The following is a 26,372-nucleotide window of genomic DNA, read 5'->3' as shown; positions in this document are numbered from 1 at the left end:
CCTCTCATTTTGCATCACTATCCTCTTACACCAAGTACCTGAAGCCCTTGCGCATGCGCAGAGACTCGTCCGTGTTCTCAAGGTACTCGTCTCCCTCGGGCCTGTTGCCGGCGCTCTGGCTCGTCTCGGCCGTCTCCTTCTCCTCCAGCTTCTGGTTGAGGCGGCTCAGCATCATTCTAAAGATCCAGCAGCCGACAATGGTGACGCCAAACATGGACAGCACGATGCCGTAGCTCTTGCGGTACCCGTTGTCCTTGAGCGCCCAGACGTACGACCCGGCCACGTTGCCCAGCTGGCTGAAGGCGTTGATGAGGGCAATGGCGACGGCTCGCTTCGCCGGGGGCCGGGGGAAGGAGGAGCTGATCCACGAGTAGAAGACGATGAAGCCGGCGTAGGAGCCGGCCTGGAGGAACAGGGCGACGTAGCGGGCGGCCACGTTGAGCGTCGACATGCTGATGATGAAGCCGACGATGCCCATGATGATGGGGCCGACAATGTGCCAGAACTAGGTACGAGGCAGATGATTAGCAACTAAACGAGCGCCAGGGGGCGTTTTACTGAAGGGGAATACCTTTTCTTGCGTCCGGTCGGCGTGCCAGGCGTTGATGATGGAAATGAGACATGAGAATGCCCAGGGGGGAGAGCTCATGAGCAGGGTAGGCACGTACGCGAAGCCCAGAGTTCCCGTGAGGGTAGGCTATTCCGGTTGATTAGTTTCGCGCCGGTCAGAGGCAAAGGGGAAAGAAAACGTACGAAAAAGGCATTGAAGGACAAGCCAACGACATAGGCGGTAAAGGTGAGCATCATGACGTAAATCTTGTAGTCGGTCAGGGCCATGATGAGACCGTCAAAGGCGCCCTGGTCGGCGGCGTCGGTGTCGGCCTCGCCAACATCCTCAATCATGCGCAGCTGGGCGACGGCCCTCTCCTCCTCGGTGAAGCCGCGCGCGTTGTGCGGCAGGTCGGGCAGGATCACGGCGGCCAGGAGGGCGACAAACATGGTGACGGCGCCCTCGATCCAAAACAGCCAGCGCCAGGCGGCGTGGCCCAGGACGCCCTGCATGTTGGACAGCACGCCGGCGCCGACGAGGGCGGAGAAGGCGTTGGAGATGAGGTTGCCGCAGAAGAGGACGGCGTTGCGCGTCGTCAGCTCCCGGCGCGTGTACCACTTGGACAGGATCAGCAGCGCGCCGGGCAGGAAGGCGGCCTCGATGAAGCCGAGGAAGAAGCGGATAATGACCATGCCCGTGAAGTCCTTGGCGTTGCCCGACAGCGTCGAGATGAGGCCCCAGACCAGCATGGCGCAGGCAATGTACAGCGACGGCCGCTGGATGCGGTTGATGAACATGTTGGACGGCACCTGCATCAGGATGTAGCCCACGTACAGGATGCTCAGGCACGTGGCGTACTGGGTGTCGTCGAGCTTGAGGTCGTCCTGGAGCCCCTTGAGCCGCGCCGAGGCAATGTTGTTGCGGTCGAGGTAGTTCATGATGTAGATGAGCACGAAGAGGCCGCAGCGCGCGTCGAGCTTGCGCTTCAGCTTCTTCTCGACGGCGGCTCGCCGCGCCGGATCCATCTGCGGAAGCTGTGGCATCTGGGACTGGGGACCGACGTGCTCGAGATTTTCCACCACGTTCTTCTCGACGTCTGCGTGCGCCGCAGGCGCCGGTGAGATGTTGTCTCCAGACATGGTTTGACTGCTTGGGGTGAAAAGGGGGAGAGAAGTAGGGCGAGCCGGGGCAAAAGGGAAAACAGTACAGCTCGGAACCCGACGAAGAAAATTTTAAAGTCTAAAGAGGTTTATATATGCTGTTCGTGCTGCCACTGCTCGTCCATGGCGGTACCGAAAGCAAGGGGGCCAAAGCCATGCCAGACATGAAAAGGAAAAAATTGCCAAAACACCACATGATGGCGCTTCTCCACACTCTTTTCCCCGGAACAACCAGAGTCGTGCGGTCGACCGCCGTTTCTTCCCCTCCTTTTTCTCCGCCTTGTTATAAAACAACGGACCACATTGTGGAGGAGCGTGGGCAGACGTCTCTCATGCGCGTGTGGTGTTGCGCGCCACCCCGTATGAAGATGCTGGGTCCCCGCAACTTGGTTGGAGAAGAAGGCAGGGGTGAGGACTCATGGCAACAGCGAAGAGAAGGACGGTATTTCCGCATCGAATCTTGCATGCCCGCGGCCCAGGCTCCGACGGAGTACGAGCATCGCCTAGACCAGACTAGTCAGTCGTTGAACAATTTGCGTCCATGTCGTGTTATGCGCGAGTTTGGCCCCAAGGCACATGACCCGTACCCTGGATTTGAAAGCCATTATTCATGCTTTGTGTCCGGGCATGGAACCGCGAGATGAAATCAATTAATCCTTGGCTCAATACATACGGAGTACAAGCTTCCGAGCTCGTGCCGGGCTTTCGCCTCAGCTGCAATGTGTCATCCTACACGTCGGCAAATGGACCACGTAAAGGCGTCTCGGTATCCCTCCTCCGTGGACCGTGGTGTCGCCATCGGCAATTGACCGCGGCTGCATCTCACCAACAACATTCAATGTTGAGGCACTTGACCAAATCTGCAGTGGCTGCCGCCACCGAGACGGTCCGATTCCCCGTTGCGCCATCACACACTCCCATTGACAGCTTCTAGATCAAGCGAAAAAAGGCAAAGCTGCCTGTCGGCGAGAGTGTTTCCACTGGCCTCATGGGCTCGTGACTTGCAATACCTGGGGGCCGCAATCTAGGCAATGATGCCCGCGGAACAGCAACTCATTCTTATTCAGAGTTCAAGAGACGACTGGTGCTGAGCAAGACAGGCCCAGGCCCCCCTTGTTCAAGTAACGACTAGATTGGGTTCAAGGTGTGGTTATGTGGAGATTGTGGGCTGTGACTTGACTCGTGAGACTGGGGTGGCCATTGTATGGACATGTATGGTTCGCCGAAGGTCTTGACAAATGGTATAAATGTTGGAGCGCTGTTTCACGCAGTGTCGAGTTGTCAAGTCGTACTTCCACATGGGGAGCAATGTTAGACATGATGCATAGATCGACTGTCATACACGTGTTGATGTTGTATCGTCATTTTGACCTCGTGGTGTTGATTCGGCGCTTAGTCAAGCCAACTTGTTAAACCCTACCTGGCCACCGAGTCGGTATGTAATAATTACAGGTAGATCGGTAGTAGTTCACGGCAGGCTTATTGCCGTTGCAATTGCATGCATTACGTTGTCCCGAGCTCAGCGTGATGGAGAACCAATTGCGCATGGAAGATGGCATGTGTCGTGTATACCGCAACTACAAATTGTGTCCTCTTCATTCATCGTATCATGCCTCCATAGGACCGTCTGTCAATCACAAATTAGAGAGGAGGGGTTTTGGGGCGACCTGTTAGGCCCGGTCCAACGAGTCAATTAAATAATGGCGGATTCGATGGCGTTGGTGAGATCTCACGATGCCGCCCAAGTTTACCCAAGGAAAGAACTTGGTCGGCATTTGTAGTCGTCAACAAGTGAATGCTTCTCGGCAGCTTCTCCTCGCTCTTCTCTCCCTCAACTTTTTCAGCATATTGTCCCTCTTATCCTCAGTTCTGTCCAATTTCCTCTCGTCACTGGTTTGTAGGCAACGGCAGTCTAACCCTAACCCCAAGCAGTCTCAATGTTGGGCCGGACGCCGACTCGGATCGGCCGTAAGCGGGTGTTGGGGAATAACTTCCAACTTGCCCCACCAGCTTTCCTTTCCGGCAGCGCCATCCATCGTCATCATCTCATCCACCACCCAACTCGGCCATTCAAAATATACACGATGCAGCTCAGAATAGCAAGACTCTACATTGCCTCTAGAAGCCTGCTGCATCCTTTCTGCAAACGCCGGTTGGAACCGACTCCGATAGTACCCTCGCAGCCACCAACATCTTCCTCCATCGCCATCGTCCCGACTTCGGCCTCACCAGGGTCCCATCACCATCAAGTCAAGGCCACATAAAACGCCTGCGAGCAATCTGCAATACCAAATCACATGTCTCGCCAGGCCAAGTCATGCACCCGCTGCCGGCAGCAAAAAGTCCGCTGTGACCGTGTCTCGCCCCGTTGTTCACGATGCGCCTCCTCCAAGGCGAGCTGCTCATTCTCGCAGCAACCATGCGCCTCCGTCTCTCCTCCGCCATCGACGCCCTCGGCCAGCACCGAATCGCAAGACCTGTTCCTCTCCCTCCCATCTAGTCCGTCGCTCGTGCCGGAGGAGCCTCACGGACGCCGGGTTGAGCCAGAGCCCGCACATCCAAGTCCCGGCGGCGGAAGCGGCATCCAGGCCAAGCGCAAGAAACGCCGCCGGGCTTGTCTGTCCTGCGTCCGCTGCCACCGTCTCAAAATCAAATGCGACAAAAAGGAACCCTGCACACGCTGTCGTCTTTCCGGCTGGGGTCGACAATGCGAGTACACGCACAGGGTAGAGCCGAGCGGCGAGGCTGCGTTGCCCTACGTCCTGACCGAGGAGGATCCTCAAGTTGCGCTCGCGACGTGGCATTCGCCCCATAGGGGGTTGAGCCATTGGCGAAGTTTGCTTTCCAAGGCAAGTTGTCTCGCGCCCAGCGTCTTGTTCCCTTTCCGCAAATCACCAGACCTGACACGTCTTGCAGCTCGGGTGTGTCGCCCAACTCGAGTCTCTGCCTGTCCTCGCAACCGAAGACGCCATTCTTCGCAACCTCAGCGCTACAAGTGGCGTCATGCTGCCCGACAACTTTCCCTTCAACAGTCCCCGCGCCTCCCCGTTTGCCTGTATCCAAAAGGTGCGGACTCTGATCGGCTCGCACCGCGGGGACTGCGACGCCTTCGTCGAGGGATACCTGGACCTGTACCAGATGGTACACCCCATCATCGACACGGACGAGTTCCGGGCCCGCGTCTCTGCGTACTGGGACGACCCTCGGTGCCTAGATGCCGCCTGGCTCAGCCAGTTCCTCATGGTCCTCGCCCTGGGCCAGCTGGTTGTCACGGGAAAGACGGCGCCGACCGTGGAGCTGTGCATGGCGGCAGAGGCGTGCCTTGCCAAGACGCCGTTTATGCTGAGGCCCAACATATCCATCATGCGGACCATGTGCCTCATGGTGCTGGCCAAGCTGACGACAAACGCGACGTGCTGGTCGTTTGACGCCTGCTGGAATCTGCTGGGGTTTGTGGTTCGGCAGGCGATATGCCTGGGCTTTCACCGACGGCATCCCCCAACGTACCCGTCGCCGCCGGTCGAGTATGCGGACTGGGAGGCGGGCAGGGCCATCTGGACCACGCTGCTGTATTTCAACATCCAGGTCGCCATGATCTCGGGCATGCCATCGTGCATATCCACCGATGTCATTGCCTCGCACGACCTGGCGTCGGACCTTGGGTCTCTGGACACGGCGGCGCTGGCATGGCACAGCGTCATACACACGTCCGGCCCCACCATCATCAAGATCATCTCGCGCGTCAACGCAGACACGAACCTGCCCTCGTACGCGGAAATCCTCGAGTACAGCAGCCAGGTCCGCCAATGCATGAGCATACTCGATCGCGTCCAGGGGCCTCGCACGCTGCGCATGACGCTCGACATGTTCTTCCGCCGCGTTCTGCTCGTGCTCCATCGCCGCCACGCGCTCGACGTCGACGCGCCCAGCAAGTATCCCGTGTCGTACTGGGCCTCGCTCGAGTGCAGCCTTGCGCTGCTTGTTCATCAGCGCGACCTCTACGACCAGGACAAGGCGCCCCGGGGTGCGGATTTGCTGGTCCGCCTGTACATGCTGGACGTGTTTGCGGCGGGCATGACGGCGACGATTCACTTGCTGAGGAAAGACGCGCCCCTGGCGTCGGGCTTCGCCATCCCGCCCAGGCAAACCATCCTCGAGACGTTGCAGGCGTGTACGGAGCTGTGGGCAAACGAGACGATTCAGAGTCCCTGCTTCAAGATGGGCCATGCCTTGCTGGACAGGGTTGTGGGGGCGTTGCTCGAGGGAACTGTTTCTCTTCCGTGAGGGGAATGGTAATACCACAGAGACTGTATAGTCGTAGTACTAGACATATCTCCAAGGGCTCGAGCCGTCTGAGTAAATGAGATGGCTTCTTCCGACTGCCGACTCCCCCCTACACCCACGACATGATGAATGCAAGAGCCATAGCTCAAGACAACCAAGGTGGGTAAGGCTGTATCAAACTACCTCTGCAAAAGCAGAGAATTTGCCCAAAGTTGAGGAACTTCCGGCGGCAAAGGTCACTGTTTGTATCCTTTACACACATAGCACAGTCCGCAGCGTCGTATGCCGTGAATCCGCGCTGCAAGACGACCATCTCGAGGTCTATCCAGCAAACCACATCACACCACCCCATGCCAATACTCGCAACCATGTACGGACATGGAGCATGTACCCCCACGCTCATCCGGTGCCGGAGCGGGGGAACACCGATCAAGTCAATTGATAATCACTTCAAACCCAAAACGAACCATCTCGCGAACCTCGGCCGTCACCAACCACACCACGCACCCAACACCAAGGATGGGCAAAATAGCCAAGATTGAGTATTTCCGCGTGCCCCCACGATGGCTCTTTGTCAAAATCACCGACCAAGACAACAACACCGGCTGGGGCGAGGCCTCCCTCGAGGGCCACACGCAGGCCGTGGAAGGATGCCTCGACGCATGGCGCGAGCAATACACCGGCCTCGAGGCAGAGTAGGCCATCCATCCCCCGCCCGTCCGTCTCGCGCAAAACTAACCTCCCAGCCAGCGACATTGAGCAAATATGGCAAATGTCATGGCGCAAGTCCTTCTACCGCGGCGGCCCCGTGCTGATGAGCGCCCTGTCCGGCCTGGACATTGCCCTCTGGGATCTAAAAGGCACGACTCCAAACAAGACATACTCCCACCATCTACACCACTAACCCTCCGTACCCGCAGCCCGCAAGCTCAATGTCCCCATCTACCAGCTCCTCGGGGGCAAGCTACGCTCCAAGCTAAAAGTATACGCCTGGATAGGCGGCGACCGGCCGTCCGACGTCGAGCAAGCCGCGTAAGCACCCCCCATCCCATCCAGAGGCGCCAACACTCGGCGCCGAGTCCTGACAAAAACCCGCAGCCTCGCCCGCAAGGCCCAGGGCTTCACGGCCGTCAAGATGAACGCCACCTCGGACATGGCCTGGCTCGACTCGCCCGCCCGGCTAGCGAGCTGCGTCGAGCGCGTGCAGGCCGTCAAGGCGCAAGGGCTCGACGTCGGCGTCGACTTCCACGGCCGGCTGCACCGCCCCATGGCGAAGCAGCTCGCCGCGCTGCTGGCGCCCCTGCAGCCGCTCTTCATCGAGGAGCCCCTGCTCCCGGAGCACATCGAGGCCGTCCGCGAGCTCGGCAGGTCGGGGCTGGCCGCCAGCTCGGGGGCAAGGCCGCCGTGCCCGTCGCCCTCGGCGAGCGCCTCCACAGCCGCTGGGACGCGAAGCCCTTCCTCGAGGCGTCGTGCGTCGACGTCCTGCAGCCCGACGTCTGCCACGTCGGCGGCATCTCGGAGCTTCGCCGCATCGCCGCCATGGCCGAGGCCTACGACGTCCCCATCGCGCCGCACTGCCCGCTCGGGCCCGTCGCCCTCGCCGCGTGCCTGCAGGTCGCTGCCGCCACGCCCAACTTTGCCATCCAAGAGATGAGCCTGGGCATACACTACAATGTCGGCGGCTACGACTTGCTGAGCTACATCACGAACCCGCACATTTGGGACGTCAAGGACGGCTATGTGGAGCTGATGGACGGGCCGGGGCTGGGCATTAGTGTCAATGAGCAGCTGGTCCGGGAGGCTAGCAAAGGTGCCGAGGCGTGGGTGAGTCCTGGCTTTGTTGGCCCGGGTGGTGAGTTGAGGGAGTGGTGATGGGGTCGTTCATGGGTTGGCAGGACAAGGGGGGATCAAGGGTTGGTGACTTTCTTGGGCAAACGTACATCTGCTCAGGGGGGCAAACCACATCATTGGATTTATCCAGCAATCATTTCTGCCTAGCTGAAATCAGGGCCTGCGCAAGTGGTTGCTCAAGACCTGCTTAGGCACACAGGTACTTGCATGCACAGGACAATACCGCAATGGCACATCAAACACTCAAATGTCCTCCTGGCATTCATGGTATCAATGGTATCAATTCAACTTCACGTCATATACTCTATCGAGCCTAAACTTGGACCATGTAGCAACCATGCTGTACCTTCACTGCTTCAGCCTAATCATTGGCTGGTCCGCTTTAGCTTCGTCCACGCTTTGTGAATGAGCCTGCTGTGAATAGTACAGCCTCAATATTGAATCCATCGTCCACTTCAGTAACATGAAAAAAGACAAAAATTCATCGCTTTCATTTATGCAATCGGTGCGCACGTAAAGACGCCTCTGGTTCTGCCAGTCTGGAATGACAGTATCTAATGGACACGGTTAGCATCAGGGCTTCATACATGTTCAGACACGCAAAAAAGGACAACGAAACAAGACAAGACCAGGCGGGTAACGTACAATGTCGTCAACACTGGCGTAGGTGCCGCACACCAAAACCACAATGCCAATAACGAAGCAGGCTGCATTGGCAATCGATCGCAGCAGGTTTTCTCGGGAGTGCCAACTCCCCTTTTTGAGGAGCTTGAACCACATCCATGCAGGCAGGTAAAATGTGAAGCCAGAGATGAATAGGGACGAGGAAATCGACAGCAGATCATTGAAGAAGGGAATCACCTCAGCAATGATGAAGGCGGCGATAGTAATGGCGCTAATAACAGCAAACCAGGTCGCCCAACCCTTGGGGGTGTTGATAAATCGGGTAATCGAATCCTTGTAAATTCGTCCGTGGATATATCGGCCAATAACAGTTGTATTGATCGATCCAGAGATGAAGATGACGGGCAGGGCAACCCCAAATGCAATCTTAGAAATAGTATGTCCAGCAGAGAGCAGTGATGGGGACTTGACATCGACACCGACAAACGAGTACACGAGAGCACCAGTGAGAGTGTAAATGAAGATCTCAATAAGACCAAGCGCCCAGATAGACTTGGGATAGTCCGTGGGGGTGTGCATTTCATCCATAAAGGAGAACTGGCACATGGAGAAACTATACGCGAAGCAGATATTGGTAATGGCGATAAATCCTTCGGCAAAGGTGAGTCCCTCCTTGGGCCAAGCCGACCAGCCAACCGCGGACAGGCCGCCCTCTGCCTGGCCAGCCCTAACACCTGTAGCGATAATTGTGATACCAATGGCCACCAGGATTGAAACGAAATCGACGTAGCCCAGGATGGCCACCTCGGCAAACGAAGGGGGGATGGCAAGCAGAAGCAGGAGGACAGCCGAGACGACGCCAAAGACGACTGAGCAAGCTCCGTTTTCTGTTATGTTGAGAAAAGCGATGGTGCCCGTCAAACAGTGAGATCCGACAAGGAAAGTCAGCTGCAAAACGAACATGGCCCCGACAACTTCGTATCCAAGGCGACCAGCTAGCAGCCGTCCAGCGTCTGCATAATGGGCAACTTCCGGGTACGCAATTTTGACCTGTCCAACGATATCAGACGTGTAGATGGCGATGAGACCGAGACCAACACAGCATATAACACCGGCAACCATGCCGAGAGAGGCAAAAGCCGCGGGCAAACTCAGAGCCCCGAGAGCAATGGCCTCAACAATGAGAACAACCGTTAGACGTTTCCATCCCAGACGGTTGAAGTGTGCGTTGCCCTCGGCAGTCTTTTGCTTCTCTAGATCGGTGCGTCTCTCTTCGAAATCCGTCACCTCGCCCTCGATGGGACCACTGAGGACATTATCTGAAGGGGTGTGATCGGAGCTGGAAGAATCCTTCTCCTTCTTGACGTGCTCGGAGAAAGCGTGGTCGCGCACGACAGGGTCCGACATGGTCAGGGCAGCTGCTGGCGTGTCTTGGGGGCCGTATATATGATGCGTATAAGATGTGTCTGACCAGGGATGGGGATATTTAAAAATACCCAAGGGGTCGTCGACGGCTGGCGAGGACGATGTCAAACACGGGCGCCGGCTGAAGGCTGCTCTGGCCAACTTGGTCTGGCGCAGTCAATCGATGCTGACTCTTGTGGTCAACCGAAGCCCCAGAGGTAAAGGATGGAGGGAAACCAGAAGAAGAAAATAGAGAAGGAGGGTTGTGGGATGGGAAGAGAAAAATGGGGGAAAGTGCCAAGAGGGGACGAGCGAGGTTAAAAGGAAGTGGCCAGACAAGAGGAACAATGAGCCGCGAGAGAGGACCGGTGTGAATCAGTGCTGATCGTGTGGAGGAGATGGAGCTTGTCAACTTGCATCTGACAAGCCTAGTTGGACGAAGAGACGTAGTATGTAGGCGCAAAGGGTTTCGCTACTCCGCGGCAGATAACGATACACGACGAGAAGAGACAAGGGTTGTAGACGGGTTTGGGGCTTGCAGCAGCCGGGATCAGGATGCAAGAAAGGAAGGGGGGCGGCTAGGGTGGTAGGAGGAAGTAAAATTGGCCAGGTCGGCTAGGTCGAGGAGAGTCTGGTGAAGTTTAGAATCAACGGGATGTGCGCGGCCATGCAAAAGCTGAGGCGACCCAGGAGGGGAGATGGCGACCAAGCAAGTCGGCAGATGGCGCAACAGCGATGGACAAGGCATGGCCGAGCCTGCGGGTGAACTGGTGTCACCAAGCGTGGCAATATGAACGAGGCCATCCGGACCCGGAGAGGCAAAGTTGGCCGGCAGGTAACAAACACCAGGGCCATTTGAGACCAGGCACTTGAGACCAGCACCCCGTGGCCCGGGAAGTCCTAGTAGTACCTAGTAGTCAAGTAGCACTACTCCTACTCCGTACTCCGAGCTACGAACAGACCGGAGAGTCAAGACATTGGACTAGAATCAGAGACAAAGGCCCTAAACGGCAAGGCGGCGGGGCGAGCGTAGAAAATGAGGATGTGGATGCGGATGTGGATGTAGATGCGGATGTGGATGCGGATGCGGATGTGAGTGTGGATGCCGATGATGCGTCTGGCGGAAGCAGCACAAGAGCCTGCACCAGGCAAAGAAAGCCCAGTTGACGCTCGGGCTTGAAGATGCGCTTGCCTGTATTGTCTAGTATTGTATCGCATCGCATCGCATCGTACTGTGTTGTCGCGTATTCGCAACAAAAACGCGCAGGGTCCGGGCCAGCATCTGGCTGTCCTTGTCGCCGAAGCAGCGGCATTTCATTGCTCTTCATCTCCATTCCATTGTCGCTATGGGGTCATTGAAATGGGACCGAGATCCAGACCGTCATCCTTTGCAAGATAAGAGATAAGAGGAAAACTCTATCGTGCCTGGTTGCCGTCGTCGCCCTCTGAAGCTTGTACTCGACGGAATGCCGCAGTACCCCAGATGCCCACTGACGGCTCCCCGCAAACGTTGTTTTCGTTTTAGATTCGCCCGGCCAGAAGTAGAGGAAGACATCGGTGCATCGCGAAGCACAGCATGCCGATGCGGGATTAGTCTTGGTTGGGGTTGTCAGCGCCAGGCTTTGCTTTCCTTGCCCTTGGGGCGGCCCTCAAATGGACGAAAGACGAATTTTGTGAGGGTAATGGGGTGGGTCGCAATGTGTTGCTGCGAATCCAGTTATGTGTACGGAGTAAATCATCGTCATCGACGGAGTCCTGGCCCCTTTGGCAGATAACGGAGCAACCAAGGAGAGGAAGCGATGAGGTTGCAATGCCAGCCAGGGCTCCCGGCCAAGTCCGTTTCTACTGCTACGTGTCCTTGCCCGTGCGTGGAACTTGTGCGGGTTAACGGGCGCCATGGAAGAAGAAAAAGACTGGATCTGGCGGCCATCTGCCCATTGTACGACGAGTTACATCGTTCTCATGCTTGCTGGCTCGGGTGGAGAGCTGCCTTCATTGAGTCAGTTTCCATGTGTCAAGAGACGAACGACCCGCCAGCGTGTTTCCACCCGTACGACAGCTCGTGGTTCGTGATGAAGGGACCTGTTTCGTGGCATCGTGGACCCTCTGGGGTAGCATTACCATGAGGCCCTGAATTTCTTGTCCAGCATGAGGCGACGCAGGCAATTGTATAACCCCAGAGGTTTGCAACCGAATGCGGGACACTGGCCGTGGTTGTCGGATGCCGGATGGGGGAAATGACGTCGGGTATTACCATGCCGTACATATTGGTGTCACTGGTGGCTTGCTCTCCAAGCGCTGCAGCCAAGCAGAAACTTCTGCCTCCCGTCTGGGCATGGCCAATCAATTGCTGGATAATGTGCCAAAGCAGAACGCCCGTCTTGTGTCATGCGCCATCCAAATCGGCACAGATTGCCGCGAGCCGCAAGCCACCAGCCGCACCCAGCCAAGCCTCGGACTGTGCGGTGCGCGATATGTTTGCCGGTGCCTGCGAAGAGTGGTGGGTGAAGCCAGGGTAGCGCCGCCTTGCTTGGCCGGGCGGCACCTGGGGCATCTTGGGCCTTGGCTGTGTGGTGACAGCCAGAGCCAAGCCAGGGATTCAGCCGTTCGGGTTTTGAGGTTGGCCGTCTCGAGTCTAGGGCTCGCTGGCCCGGTGCCTGTTCATCTCGACTGCAATCGTTCGATGCCGCTTCTTGGGCGGCGTGCATCTGCACGGTTTGTCCGGCCTTGGCAGACCTGGGCAGAGCAGAGCACCAGAGCACCAGACAGATCAGATCAGCAGACAGATCAGATCAGGTGACTGCCCAAGCGAGCTCCGGCATGACGCCCACCAGCCCGTCGCACCTTCTCTTTGCATGCCAATGAGCAACATTGAACGCCAGCGATGAGGGCTAGCCATCAATCCGGCCACAAGGCCACGCAAAGCCACACACAAAAGCCTCGTCCTAATCTGAAACCTACACTCTAAACTCTGAATTCTGACCACCACAGCTGACATCGCCACAGCCGTGACGAAAACATGCATCTGCCTCGAGCCATTCCACTCACACCTGGTCCGTCTCCATTTCCGCAAGCCATCAAGCCATCGCGCGTACTGCCGTCCTACGGCCCAGAACAGCTCTATTTCGCATTGTACATTCCACCCCCGGCCGCCCGGCGACTGCATCGTGAGCCAGTCTTCATCCATTTGACTTGCTGCCTGCCCGGCACCAATTCGGTGCTTATCTTGTCCCCTTCATCATTCGTCTCCCCAGGTCCATGCTACTACGTGTAATAGTGTCCGATGCCTCGCAGACTCGGTCGGTCGCTTCTCACCTTTTCACCAGTTCCGAAATATGCATCCACATCGAACCCACTCACACTCCTCTCCAGTCCTCCCCACCCATAAACAACAATTCATTTTCGACTCCCTGTCACGATCTTTTCCTTATTCGGTTACCTCATGGTTACCTCATCGTCACTGCCGGGGGTTGTCTGGCCTCTGCGGGGCCACGAAATCAGGGAAGGCTTCTGGAAATTTTCGAAAGTACGAACAAGGCATTGATGCAGAGACGGAGAGACACCAGTCACACGCGCTGCATTGTCTGTCGGTGTGCTGCGCGCAGTCAACGAGCATCTTGCTTCTTTGGTCCCTTGACTTCCCTGTCCTCCGCGGACCGGTCGCTTGTTCAGCGACCACTTGCAAGTTCGCAACGGCCTTCTGCCCCATATCGAATCATCTGCAGTGTCATGTTCCCTGCAAGTGTGCCTGGCCGCGAGATTTACGACACTTTCGGAATGCTCTCGAAGCACTTCCATAACCAAAGGTAATACTCCGTACTATGTACATATGTACGGAGTATATGAGGACTATTACTACTCCACCGGCTGTGTCAGGCCACAGACCTGTTACTTGTATTGCACTAATGGTGAACTGCCAGCGCCAGCCGAGAGTCGGTGCTCTTTTTGCTCCTGCGAGATTACTTTCGTCGCCGTGCTCTACTCTTGGAACCGTATCTTTGTGATAACTCCTGCAGATGTTCGACGTTGGTGGCCTACCCAACAGTAAAATAACCAGCTGTCGTTGTTCTCGTCTGCGCAGCTCAACCAAGCTGCCTCTACATGATCCGCAATCTTGAGACAGCGCCAACGCAGCAGTTATGTCGCTCATCGCTCACGTAACTGCATTCATCCTTCAGTGTCAACTATTCCGGGTTTTCCGAGTTGTACTCGTATCACAGCAATGAGGTGTCAGCCCGGCCGGGCATAGCTCGGCCTAACTGCCAATATGTTTCTTCATCACGTTTCATAGTTGATTTACGCCCTCCTATTCCTGCAAAGGTTCTTACATAGTACATCTACATGTTTAAGTGAGCTCCACAGCATATGGAGTTGCGAGAAGCCCTCGTTTTCCTCTTGATCTCGTCATTGGTCCACAACCATCGATTTGTCGAGATCTAGACGGACCCAGGTCATCATGTAACCCCCACGGGGATGGTGGCCTCCGACATCAAGGAGGCACGACTAGTACGTACACGAATTCTGCTCCCTTCGATTCTCCATAATTGTCAGACGCTGTCACCAATTTGAGGCTTTTGGAAAGTGTAAACCATTCAGGGGTCGCGAGCGGGAAACCTGGAGGTGGAGTTGTGACAATGCAACATCCCCAATGTTGGATGATCCTAGATGGTGAGGGGACGAGCACTCGCAACTTGCGTACATGGCTATGAATGCGTGTCGCCAGTTTTTCGTCCGTTCAAGGATTTATTACCCCGATTGATCCTTGTTGCTATGGGTTTCTGTAACCTTGACATGTCAGGCAACGAATAATGTCTTTCGTATTTGGCATATTCTGCAACCCAGGTTCCTTGCATACGCTTAGTCTCGGCTATGGAGAGTGCGGGAGCAGATGCGGGAACTGTTCCGCTAATGGGTCGTAATAACGTGGCCCAAGTAATTGTATGTAGTAGTACACGGTTCGATCTTGGAGAATGGAGAGATACAGTTGATCTGGAACGTCGATTTCTCCACGATCTCTGGATCGTCGGTATTTCGTGTTTCGTGGAGTACATTTCATAGAGCAGAGGGCTAAGTCATGATGCGTCGAGCCTACCCTAGACCATGGCTGGCTGAACACCCAACACGGTTCAATCTCGCGAGCATGGAGGGTTCCAGATATGTTGTCTTGTAGCTGTAGTCATTCGTAGGACAGCTGCCATTATTGTTGATTTATTTCAACTCTCCAACCCTCATCTCCACAATGTGCTGTGTGTGGAGGAACATTGTTCCCAGCAAGATGCGAGCGCGATCTATAGGGTAGGGAATAATCATGGCTAGCAAGAAGGCATTACGGCGCATAGCAATACGTGTGTACTGATTCCCAGGTAACCCCGAGGTCTATAATTTACTGCGAATTTTGAAGCGCAAGAAGAGAAGTTGTAAGCTCATCGAACACGCCCCCCTTTTCCAGCATTTTCGTTATGATCTTGCATCATTTTGAGATCAGCGCCATCATAATGGAGAGCTCATGCGAGATGATGTATATTCACTCCCTTCTTCCACTTTACATACGGAGACATTTGTAAAATACAAGCTTGTTATGTTTTGGTAGATGGCAGATATAATGAAGTAAAAAAAAATGAGAGCCAAGTACGGCTTTCCTCCCAACCTTGTGTTAGGAAATATGACGAGCAACATGTAAAACACATTAATTTCGAGCTGGCCACTAAGGCAACGTAGATACGATAAAACTTACTCGTATTGCTGTCGACAAATCGTGGATGCAGTAAGCATCAAAGTGTCCTGGTAGTTTTGAAGGGGCCATAGACACGCGATATAGATAAGACGTCGTCGCAGGAATATGCACTTAAATGGTCTTCTAATAGCATATTTTCATCTTTCGTTAAATGGGCCTGAATAATGCCAGATTTTGATGCACAAAAGCTGTATTATGGCTGGAAAACACAAATCAGCTAGTAATTTGCGACTACGGTGAAGGGGCAAAGGTATTGCCAACGATGCTGCAAGGACATGTTGTCCCCGGAAGGGCAGTGCCAGCCCATGTATAAGCCCGGACATTGCTGTAAAATTCTTGCCTCTAACCGGAGAACACAGATCGCCAGTGCGGAAAGGGGCCAAAGAAAGCCCATGGCCCAGAGGACCAAGGGCTCCTTCGGAGAAAGAATCGGTGAAGACGGCGAACGACAAGCTCTTAATGACAAGCTCATTGAAGTAAGAAAATATAGGAGAGCATGGTCTTGAACGGGGCTACTTTCGTGCAAAGAAAAAAAAAAGAATACTAGGCTTCGTTTCTCTTGGTGCTGGTGCAGCAGGTTGATCTTACTAACGGGAGAGCCGATTGCATGCCTTATATGCCGAGAAAGAAGAGAGGTTTGGAGAATAAGCTAGGCTGGATTTTGAGCCAGGTAATGAACGGGTTGACGTGAAGCTATTTGAAGGGCGAGGACTGCTATTCTACTTCGAAAGGCTCCGTCTCAACGGCTCGCCTCGATGGAGTTGGACGTGAGATATTTCATGGTGCCTGACAAATGCTAGTAGTCGCCTTTTCCTTCTGCAGCAGCTGGTATTTAGGAGTTGACCATATGTGCTAATAGGGCTGGAGTTGCGCTTAATTCTGGTTACGACTTTTGCTTCTGGCGATGTCTAGGCTGAAAGACACTACGCAGCAGTCGCTCAGGGGTTTCGCAGCGTATATTGATTTGACTAGACTAGAGGATAGCTTTGCTTGCACATAGCTACCTGGTTGCCGACTGCGCGCTTGCGTCTCTGGAAATGCAGCTTTTACCCCGGTAACAAGCCTCCTCGAGGCCTTTCAATTAGAAAGAGCTCGCAGAAGAAAGACTGGCAGCTGCTTTGCGCCATTACGGAACTTCATTCTCGAAGAACGTGTATTGGTCGCAGTTTCGGGTCATCGATTCGGTGAAGTGTCTGAATGGCTAGGTCATTGCTAGGCAACTGAAGAATGAGAGCTTTAAGCCTTTAGGCTTGGTAGGGGATGTGGTCATCCATAGATGCCCCTTTTCAGCATTTTCTGGTAGTTGGAGGAGGTTCCCTTGGCTGTAATGTCAGTAGCCTGTTGGTACTCGGACATCAACCATATTGTCGTGCTTCACAGACGGAAGCCGGTACTTGGAGGGATGCCTGCACCGCCGGGTAACTATGATGCAGAATCATGGGGAGTTGAGCAAGTGTATTGGACCAACTCTTACAGAATTCGCCATCTTGACTGACTATACACACCTCGGCGGTGAGACCATTCGGTTGAGCTGGACCAATGAAGCCGCATTGCATGACATCTTGTCGTGTACTCTGGCCAAGAGTAATTGCGCCTCGATATTCTTTAGGTCAAGGCTTGCATTCGGAACGGAGTCGCCGTGCAGATTGATGAGGTCTGGTGCAGTAATGGATGTGCGACAGCCAGCCAGATTTTGGAGGAGGTTTGGCCTTGGGACATGCTGCGGAGCCATGATTTCCGGCATCTTGAACTTGACGTTTTGTGTTTTGCTCTGCTTTATTTCTTGCTTTTGGCAGCAGATTAGATGTAGGTGAGAGAATGGTGCGCGATGGTCCTGGCAACCTGAAAGACGACGGGTTGTGTACCTCGACCCAAGTAATACCCATCTAGGTTCCTTAGGTACCGTACATATGTATGTGCCGGACCCGTGTACCATCAGCCCTACGGAGCCTCCCTACAGTTGACGCCTGCCGGTAGACGCAGGTGGAAGGTGCGACAGTTACACCACAGCTCGATCCTTCCCTGGTTACCCAGTCGGTCGGTATCGGTGTCGGGGCTCCGTACAATGCCTCGGCACTTTGACGACGGCGCCACTGGCATTGGAACACAACACGCGCTCCTTGGATTGCACAACTGCAACGCAGTTTTCCACAGTTAGCATTATATAATACGCAGCCCCGAGAACTCTGGCATTCACGTTGCGGAGCATCGATATGGATGATGGAATGAGCACATGGGAATTGGAGTCTGGCTGCACATCGCGGATGGATCCGGCCCGAGCTAGCTTGTGAGAGAGACGACGCAAACGCAAGCATCCATCATGACACCGTTATCAATCGCACTTGATGCAAATATAATCCACACTCACAAGCTGCGCCTTGTGCCGCCAAGCCTGTTGCCAGTGCCGAGGGTGATTTATTTCGCCAATTTCACCAATCTTGTCCGACATATCCACCACGTCATTGCCTGCTCCTCGTCGTTTCACTCACCATCATCGTCGGCGAAGGGGCCAAGGAAGCCATTTGGGTTCATGCTGCCCCACATGGTACATAATTCCGACTCCTCCGACCTCGCAAACCGTCATGTCGCGAGTTGTCGTGCCGAGCCATTGCCATGAACCTCGGGATGGCGTTAGCGTTCCCTCTGCCCCGATACTCTGCCAAAAAAACCTATATTATAACACCAACGTTGCGCACCACTTGCTTTACGGCATCTTTCCAGCTTCTCAGAGACACGTGTGTCTGACGTGACGGAATAGTACTCAGTTCCACCCCCGAAATCATTGGAAAAACACCCAGTTCGTAGAACTCGCCATGCCTCCTCCGAATCCCGACTGGGTCAAGGCTCTCAAGCCGTCAGGCCTGAACGGACAGGAGCTCCTCGAGCAGGAAAGAGCCAAGTCCAATGTCAACGTGGACCGGCTTGCCGAATTTCTACACACCAGCCAGGCGCTCGAGAGAAACGCAAGGATCTTGGAGATTCTCCAGTCCCACCCCGTCTTCGACAAGTCCCAAAACTACTTCAACGGTCGCATCGAGAGAATAGAGGCCGCGCTGGCAAGGGGCAAGGCATTGAGACAGCTGTCGGTCAAGCATCAATGGGACCAGGACGAGTATACCGCCGCCAATGACCTCATTAGCGAGCCGACGCCCTACGGCCTACATGCCACCATGTTCATGAAGACGTTGCAGGAACAGGGCACGCCCGAGCAACACAAGGTGTTCCTCGAAAAGGCCCAAAACTACGAATACATCGGCTGCTATGCGCAGACGGAGCTTGGTCACGGCTCCAACGTTCGCGGCCTTGAGACGACGGCCACTTGGAACCAGCAGGACAAGACCTTTACCATCCATTCACCACACCTGACCGCCTCCAAGTGGTGGATCGGCTCCCTTGGAAAGGCCGCGAACCATGCTGTCGTGATTGCGCAGCTCATCATTGATGGCAAGACGTACGGGCCCCATCCCTTTGTCGTTCAGATTCGCGATCTCAAGACGCACAAGCCCCTGCCAAACGTCCACGTCGGCGACATTGGCCCCAAGTTTGGCTACAACACCATGGACAACGGCTTCTTGCTCTTCAACAAGGTCAAGGTCCCCCACATCAGCCTCCTCAGTCGCTTTTCAGGCGTGGACCCCGAGACGGGAAAATACATCAGGCCCCAGAACCCAGCTCTTGTCTACGGCACCATGACTTATATCCGGTCCACCATTGTCCTGCAATCCGGGTCGGTGCTTGCTCGAGGCGTGACCATTGCCGTTCGCTACTGCGCCGTCCGCCGGCAGTTCCAAGACCGTGACAGCACCAACGATGAGTTGGGCGAGAACCAGGTCATCGACTACACCATGGTCCAGCACCGTCTCCTCCCCCTGTTGGCAGCCACGTATGCCCTTCACTTTACAGGACGTGCCATGCTGAGGCTGTACAACGAGAACCAGAAGCGTCTGGCCAGCCCGTCCTCCAAGTCCAGCCACGACATCCTCCCCGACCTCCACGCCACGTCCTGCGCCCTCAAGGCCTTCTCGTCCACCGTTGCCGCAGAAGGGCTCGAGGTCTGCCGCCGCGCGTGCGGTGGCCACGGATACTCTGCATTCTCCGGCATCGGCAGCTGGTACGCCGACTACCTGCCCACCGTCACCTGGGAGGGCGACAACTACATGCTCACGCAGCAGGTCGCCCGCTACCTGCTAAAGTCTGCCCGCGCCGTCCTCAAGGGCAAGCCGGCGTCCAACGACATCTCCGGCGTCCTGGCCGAATTCAAGGCGAGACAGGACATTGGCGCCGCGTTCGACATCCTCGACAGCGACGAGGATCTCGTCAAGGCGTTTGCCTGGAGAGTGGCGTTTCTGACATTTGAGGCCCTCAAACACCGAGACGAGGAGAAGCAGGCCTGGAACAGCCTCCTCATCGACTTTTGGCGCCTTTCCACGGCCTTTGCGCAGTACCTCATTGTCAAGAACTTCTACGAGACGCTGCAGGACCAGGCCACGACCTCGTCCCTCGACCCGGCCACCACCACCATGCTCCGCAGCTTGTTCCACCTCTTTGCGCTCAACTACCTGCAGTCGCATGCTTCCGAGTTCTTCACCAGCGGTGCCTCGACCGTCCGCCAGATCCAGCTGGCGCGCACCAAGCGCACGCTTTCGCTGCTCAAGGAGATTCGCCCCCACGCCGTCAAGTTGGTCGATGCCTGGAAGTTCTCGGACTGGCAGCTCGACAGCTCGCTGGGCCGGTACGACGGCCGCGTGTACGAGGACATGTTCCACAGGGCGTCCGAGGTCAACCCCCTCAACGATATCACCTTTGATCCTTATCCCGACTCGCGTGTCTTGTTTCAGTCCGATAAGCGGGCGTCGAAGCTGTAAAATTTGAAATTTGCCATTGATTATAAGCGTTGGTTTCGTTTGGTTACCGGGTGCATATTGCTAGATAGAGGATACAATGTTGTGGTTTCTTTTTCTGTTGGACGTGTCCAGGACGGAGAATGGCCCTGCAAATGGAGGAATTTAGCTTAGAGTGAAACGTTAAGAGACTTGCTGTGCTCTGCAATTTGAGTCATTGCCACCTCTGTACGGGATATGGCTTTTGCATCGAAGCATACGAGAGTTCACAATTATAATCGTGCATATGACTTGTCATTGCTTCGTAGAATGATGAGGGCTCATTAAGATCCCACGTGATGCCACACAAACTCCATTCTTATCTTATCATGTCGCAACTTTTTTTTTTGGGACGCCGTGGGGAGAATATTGCCCCACGTCGATAACCATCAAGTCAAATCAACATTACTGCGGCACCAACAGCCTCTGGTGGCCTTTTTCCACAATTCGAGCAAATATTCCCAGAATACCTTTCCCACACTGCACACCATACTATTCGACATACGCAAGTTGCAGGCGCTGCGGTGACTTTTGGACCCTTCACCATGGCCACCCCCCCGCCCGCAGAGCCCTCTGCTCCGCAGCCCACGGCCCTCAAGCCCATCCACAGCCTGGTCCTTGATACAGGCCCGTTGATCAAAAACGACCCCTCGGTCAGCGCACTCCTCTCGCAGGCCGAAAAACTATACACGATTCCGTCCGTCATCCCCGAAATCAGGGACCCTACCACCCGCACGCGAGTCGAGACGACACTGCTGCCGTTTGTTACTGTTCGAGCACCCGGCCCCGCGAGCATAAAGTTTGTGACAGACTTTGCGAGGCGGACGGGCGATTTGGCGGTGCTGAGCAGGCCTGATATCGAGGTCATCGCACTCGGGTATGAGCTTGAGTGTGAGAGAAATGGCGGCGACTGGAGGCTGAGGAACACGCCCGTCCAGAAGCGGTTGAATGGGCGGCCAAAAGAGGCGGAGACCCAGGCTGATGCTGAAGATTCGCCAAAGGATGACCCTGGAAATCCGGCAGCCCCTCCGGCGGCAGAAGGTGACGAGACAGAGTCGCCGGCGCTGGAGGACAAGCTAGACGGTCTAAGTTTGCAGCCAACAGAAAATGCCACCCCAGCCGAGGAGGAAGCCGCAGCAGAAGAACCATCATCTACTCCCGACGCGCCAGCCGGCAATCCAGACATCCCAGAAACGCAGCAAGACTCCGACGACGAAGGCTGGATCACGCCGTCCAACCTGAAAAGGCACCAAGCCGCCGAATCGGCCGGCAGCACGCCGTCCCAGCCGGCGCAAAAGACGCTGCAGGCGGCCATCCTCACGTCCGACTACGCGATGCAAAACGTCGCCCTCCGCATCAACATCAACCTCGTCACGCCGTCCTTCTCGCGCATCACCCACCTCAAGAACTGGGTGCTCCGCTGCCACGGCTGCTTCGCCATCACCAAAGACATGGAGAAGCAGTTCTGCCCCAAGTGCGGCCAGCCCACGCTCACGCGCGCCAGCTGCTCGACCGACCAGCACGGCAACTTCCAGGTCCACCTCAAGAAGAACTTCCAGTGGAACAAGCGCGGCAACGTCTACAGCGTCCCTAAGGCGGTCCACGGCTCCGCCAACGGGCGGCTGCCCAAGGGCGCCGGCGGCAAGAACGGCTGGGGCCGGGACCTGGTTCTCGCCGAGGACCAAAAGGAGTACGTCAGGGCCAGCGAGGAGCACAAGAGGCAGCGCAACAAGGATGTCATGGACGAGGATTACCTGCCAGGCATTCTGAGCGGGAAAAGGTCAGGCGGGGCAGCAAAAGTGCGTGTCGGGGCGGGCAGAAATGTGAATTCAAAGAGGAAGCATTAAAGCTTTTTTTTTTAACGTAGATATTCATCCAGCCAGTCAAACACACCGCGTCTTCACACTCACAGCACACGTGCTCCCGAATCCAGGATTCACAGCAACAAAAGGCGGAGAAGAAAAAAAGTAAATTATATTGCCGTCAATAAACTCCAGTGACCCAAACGCCAGCCAGCCGCAAATATCGTCCCTGGCAGGAATACAAACACCCCTTAGTCTCTCGTTTTTTGACATTTCGAAATCGCCCTCGATCCAATGTGCCAGCGCCGCGTAGCCTCCCCTCATCATCCACTGCGTTCGTCCGCGGACAAACCTACTCCTCCTCTGCGACTTGTCAGCATCCCCCGGATTCCAGCCAGTGCTCGGGGGCCAACGTACTCTGCTGCGTGAGAAGCAGGCCGAACCGCTTCTTCATGGTGACCCTCTGCCGCGACCACTTGTCGTCGGGCGAGAAGCGAGCCGGGTGCGCCGACTTGGTGACTTGCCCGTGGGCCACCTTCTTCAGGGTGTACAGGCGGTTGCCGCCGGCGTCGAGGGTGTACATGAGATGCATTTTCTTTGTTTTTGGCGAATTGGTGACTTTGTTTGCTAAAGAAGACAAACCGACGAGCTATATGGCCGAATGCTTGAGCAAAAAAAAAAAAATAGTTGGGATAGTGTGGCAGTATGGAGCGCTAGCGGGCTGGATGGGGGTGGCACGTTTGCAGGGGGGGAGAAAATTCGACCAGGGCCATCACGTGCACTTATCGATAAGAGTTTTCGGCCATTATGGGAAATTACTGGTTTTGAGCGGCATTGTTCAGTCAAGAGACGGGCACAATTATAACGTAGCAATATAAACTGGATTTTATTCATAAAAGTATTACAAAATGAGCACGGACATTGGCGTTGCCCGCCAGAAAGTAATGTACTTGCTGTGTCGTACATATCCAGTGAGTGAGCGTATAGGGCTAGACTCGCAACTGAGCTTGAAGAGCAGACTACAACGTCATCATCAACCTGCAACCCTGATCCAACAAGGTCAATGATTTCCAGAAAACGAAAACACTACGAGGAAGCTTCCATGCCTTGCTTCAGTCACCAATTCACTCGATTTCGCCCACGCGAGCAGCCTTGTCGCCCAGCCAGTCCTCGCGCTCATAGAATCGAAAGACCAAGTCATAGTCTTCAAAGTCGTGCACGATGCGATCCACACGCCGGTAGCCGCGGACGGGGTCGACGAGGCGCTGCATGGAGAGGCTCTTGAATGTGCCGTCGCCCATGCCGTAAGGATTGGCGCCGCGGCCCTTAGCCTCGAACAGCGTGACGCTGAATCGGCCGGGGCGGAAGATGTTGACCACGTGCTCGATAATCTCCGCCGTGGTGCGACCTTTTTGCCCCCCGGGCACGTTGGTCTCAAAGGATGCAAAGGAGAAGCCTGGCTCGGGCGTAACGTGCACGGTGAAGTAGTGAGTTGCTCCAGCCGTGTCGTCCTCGGCGGATGGCGGAGCGGGAACCACGCCATTGGCAGAGAATCCGCAGGGGCTGAAGAGATACGAGTCCACACGGGCATCGGGGTAGACAGACGTGGGATAAACGTCGTTGAGTCCGCAGCTTACTGAGACGACTGAGCCAAGAGCGTGGCCCTCGGTTGTGAGCTCCTCAGTGACTTGGGCCTTGGCAGCAGTCTCGAAATCTCCCTCGTCGAAGTGCCCAAATACATCAATTTCCTCGGGGGTAGCGGCAGTAAGACAGTCGATGCTATCCTGTGCCTTTTTGCGTGCATTTTTCGCCTCAGCAGCAAGCTTATCACTCGCGACCGCACTCGCGTGTGACAAGAAAAACTGCTTGGCGTTTTCGGGGTCAAGATCGGTCATGAGAATCTCCAATGTCTCGTCATTCTGGCTATAGGAACCACCAGCAGAGCTCCCGCCATTGGAAGAGATGGTCATGGCAGGGGTTGGCTGGCAATTGATCTCCGAGTCCGGTGTCAGGGGAGGAGTAAGCGTTTGATTGGGCGAAGTGATGTAGAGGTACCAGTGATCCCCATTCATCTTGCCCACCATATAGGCGCTGCCTCCTCCCTCGAGCGTGTCATCCAGATACTTGACTTCTTGCTTCCAGCTCCGGTGAGGGCCTTTCTGCTGGTCGGGGAACAAGAAGTTCTTGCGACTGTAGAACACACGGTAGGGCGTGGCCGCGGCCCGAACGTCGTTGACCGAGTTGGCATTGTGGAAGGGGAACCCGGCATTGACGGCGGCAATGTGAAGCAGACGCTGGAGGCCAAGAAGAAGGGTGGTGGTTCCGCATGTCTTGAGGATAAGCTTGTGGGGGAAGACAAACATGCTGGATTCGGAGAGCAAATAGGCATCGACGTCATCGGACTCGAGCACAGACAGAATCTTGCAATTGACCATGTCCAACATACCAACCCAAGTGTCCGCAGGGACGCTCTTCAAGCCATTGGGTGCAGCAGAGCTGGGCAGAGCTGTAGGCCCAGAGGCAAACCACACCTCCAGCAGCTTCTCGGGCCCTTCAAAGGCATTGCTGGAATCCAGATCCGCAGCAACATCGTGATTGATGGTCAAATGCGGCGTAGCCGAGGACGGAGAGAATGTATAGTTCTTGGGCACCGAAAGGTTGACCATAATTAACGTCTCACTCTGGGAGAAGTGAGAAGCGCACCAAGCTAAGCAATGATGAGGGGGATCTGGGGGGTGAGGTTCGGTCCCTGTTTAAACCCGGGTTGAGGATTGGACAATGGCGAGTCTGACGAATGCCTCTTATTTTCTTCTTCTTTTTTTTAAAAAAAATCAATTTGCTATTGTCTTTGCCCGCTAGGCAGAGTCCGCGGAGCACTAGCTGCCGCTCAAACAGACCTTGCGGTGTCTGTCTGAGAGAGTAGGCCCACAGGAGGTGGTTGTTCCCAAGATGCTGGCGTAGCCAGCAGCAATAAGACGTATGGAAGAGTCGCTAACGTCTCTAAAAGGACGTTAAGGGGGTCGGAAGCGGAGGGAGTGGAGAAACAACTTCTGTGACAGAATGTTGGATGATCGAAGGCGTAGTCCGATACCCGTGGGAAAGTACCGGAGCTAGCAGACAGAGGTATCTGCTTGTGCTTTGGAAGGAAGTAGAGGACGAGTTATCGCGGTGGGCTTAAGTCGACTTCATGTAATTTTCTTGGTGTCCTTTGTCTTTGCAAGGGTGCTATCGAGGCCTACGGAGGGAAGACGGTCAGTCAGTCAGTACACACAGGTTGCGGATATCTAGTACGACTTGGCAGGCTGAGTCTTTGCCGGCGTCGTTGTCCTAGTTGTAGTCGTAGGTGGACAGGCTGGCAGAGGACCATAGGGCGAGGGGAGACATACTTGGAAGGTCGAGAGAAGAGGAAGCGCAGTGGATCAGTCGAACGCATAGAACGCGGTTTAAAAAGCGCTTGAGCGAGGGGGAGGGGGCTGATGCTCGCGAGGAATCGGGTCCGCCGCGGAGGCCGGTCAGCGGTGGCTTCCGCAGACGAAAACCGAAAAAAATTTAGGGTTGGGAAAAACCCATAGATGGTGTTGGAATAGTGTCCCGCGGCTCAATGCAATTGAAGAGGCGGAAGTCGAAGAAATTGCTTGGTCGTGTGAGGTGCACAAGGAGAAAAAAGGAAGAAAAGAGGTCGGCGCCTAAGTGGATGCTGTTGGACGAAGACGTGGGTGAGGACGTGGACGTCAAAGTGGATTTCAAAGTGGATGTCTGGACGGGTGAGCGGGCGACCACAGAGTTTTTTTCGTTCGCGTCCTTTTTTTTTTTTTTTTTTGCTTTGCCCTTTTGTGCTCTTATTCCCCTGCGGCCCTCGTTCGCCTGCGTTGCGGACTGGCCATCCTCACATCCTCACATCTCCTCGTACCATCTCCTCAGATCTTGCACTTTGCACCTGCGCCTGCTGCTGCATGCATGCTGGACGTGGCTGTGGCAAAGACCATCATTCTGAGGCCATGGGCATGCATGACTTGATGACGTAGGGCTGGGGCTTTTGCCAGCCAAAATAACCAGAAATCCGTAGCTCCCACAAGGCCGCAG

General features: G+C 55.3%; 8 protein-coding genes across 8 annotated transcripts; 4 read left to right on the top strand and 4 right to left on the bottom strand.

The window, feature by feature from the left end:
* Positions 1–25: 25 nt before the first annotated feature.
* MAA_09628 (major facilitator superfamily transporter) lies at positions 26–1,689 on the bottom strand (the record flags this gene model as incomplete). Its single annotated transcript, XM_007827626.1, has 3 exons — positions 26–505; positions 572–697; positions 754–1,689. 3 exons carry the CDS (start codon positions 1,687–1,689, stop codon positions 26–28), a joined length of 1,542 nt encoding a protein of 513 aa, XP_007825817.1.
* A 2,318-nt stretch (positions 1,690–4,007) lies between these two features.
* MAA_09627 (N-terminal binuclear Zn cluster-containing protein) lies at positions 4,008–5,994 on the top strand (the record flags this gene model as incomplete). Its single annotated transcript, XM_007827625.2, has 2 exons — positions 4,008–4,493; positions 4,627–5,994. The coding sequence occupies 2 exons, from the start codon at positions 4,008–4,010 to the stop codon at positions 5,992–5,994; spliced, it is 1,854 nt and encodes a 617-aa protein (XP_007825816.2).
* A 378-nt stretch (positions 5,995–6,372) lies between these two features.
* Positions 6,373–7,866, top strand: MAA_09626 (galactonate dehydratase; the record flags this gene model as incomplete). Its single annotated transcript, XM_007827624.1, has 2 exons — positions 6,373–6,689; positions 6,993–7,866. The coding sequence occupies 2 exons, from the start codon at positions 6,373–6,375 to the stop codon at positions 7,864–7,866; spliced, it is 1,191 nt and encodes a 396-aa protein (XP_007825815.1).
* A 473-nt stretch (positions 7,867–8,339) lies between these two features.
* MAA_09625 (amino acid transporter) lies at positions 8,340–9,876 on the bottom strand (the record flags this gene model as incomplete). The annotated part of the gene is made up of 2 exons (XM_007827623.2): positions 8,340–8,399; positions 8,491–9,876. The coding sequence occupies 2 exons, from the start codon at positions 9,874–9,876 to the stop codon at positions 8,340–8,342; spliced, it is 1,446 nt and encodes a 481-aa protein (XP_007825814.2).
* An 8,544-nt stretch (positions 9,877–18,420) lies between these two features.
* MAA_09624 (acyl-CoA oxidase) lies at positions 18,421–20,472 on the top strand (the record flags this gene model as incomplete). The annotated part of the gene is made up of 1 exon (XM_007827622.1): positions 18,421–20,472. One exon carries the CDS (start codon positions 18,421–18,423, stop codon positions 20,470–20,472), a length of 2,052 nt encoding a protein of 683 aa, XP_007825813.1.
* Positions 20,473–21,032: 560 nt separating this feature from the next.
* MAA_09623 (D-site 20S pre-rRNA nuclease) lies at positions 21,033–22,334 on the top strand (the record flags this gene model as incomplete). The annotated part of the gene is made up of 1 exon (XM_007827621.1): positions 21,033–22,334. The coding sequence occupies one exon, from the start codon at positions 21,033–21,035 to the stop codon at positions 22,332–22,334; it is 1,302 nt and encodes a 433-aa protein (XP_007825812.1).
* Positions 22,335–22,641: 307 nt separating this feature from the next.
* On the bottom strand, positions 22,642–22,881 carry MAA_09622 (H/ACA ribonucleoprotein complex, subunit Nop10; the record flags this gene model as incomplete). The annotated part of the gene is made up of 2 exons (XM_007827620.1): positions 22,642–22,652; positions 22,707–22,881. 2 exons carry the CDS (start codon positions 22,879–22,881, stop codon positions 22,642–22,644), a joined length of 186 nt encoding a protein of 61 aa, XP_007825811.1.
* A 532-nt stretch (positions 22,882–23,413) lies between these two features.
* MAA_09621 (adenosylmethionine decarboxylase) lies at positions 23,414–24,955 on the bottom strand (the record flags this gene model as incomplete). Its single annotated transcript, XM_007827619.1, has 1 exon — positions 23,414–24,955. The coding sequence occupies one exon, from the start codon at positions 24,953–24,955 to the stop codon at positions 23,414–23,416; it is 1,542 nt and encodes a 513-aa protein (XP_007825810.1).
* Positions 24,956–26,372: the final 1,417 nt, after the last annotated feature.

The sequence above is a fragment of the Metarhizium robertsii genome (assembly GCF_000187425.2).
Source record: "Metarhizium robertsii ARSEF 23 chromosome Unknown MAA_Scf_9, whole genome shotgun sequence".
NCBI classification, from domain to species: domain Eukaryota; kingdom Fungi; phylum Ascomycota; class Sordariomycetes; order Hypocreales; family Clavicipitaceae; genus Metarhizium; species Metarhizium robertsii.
Note: the sequence above shows the minus strand (reverse complement) of the source record. Positions and strands in the feature narration are given on the sequence as shown.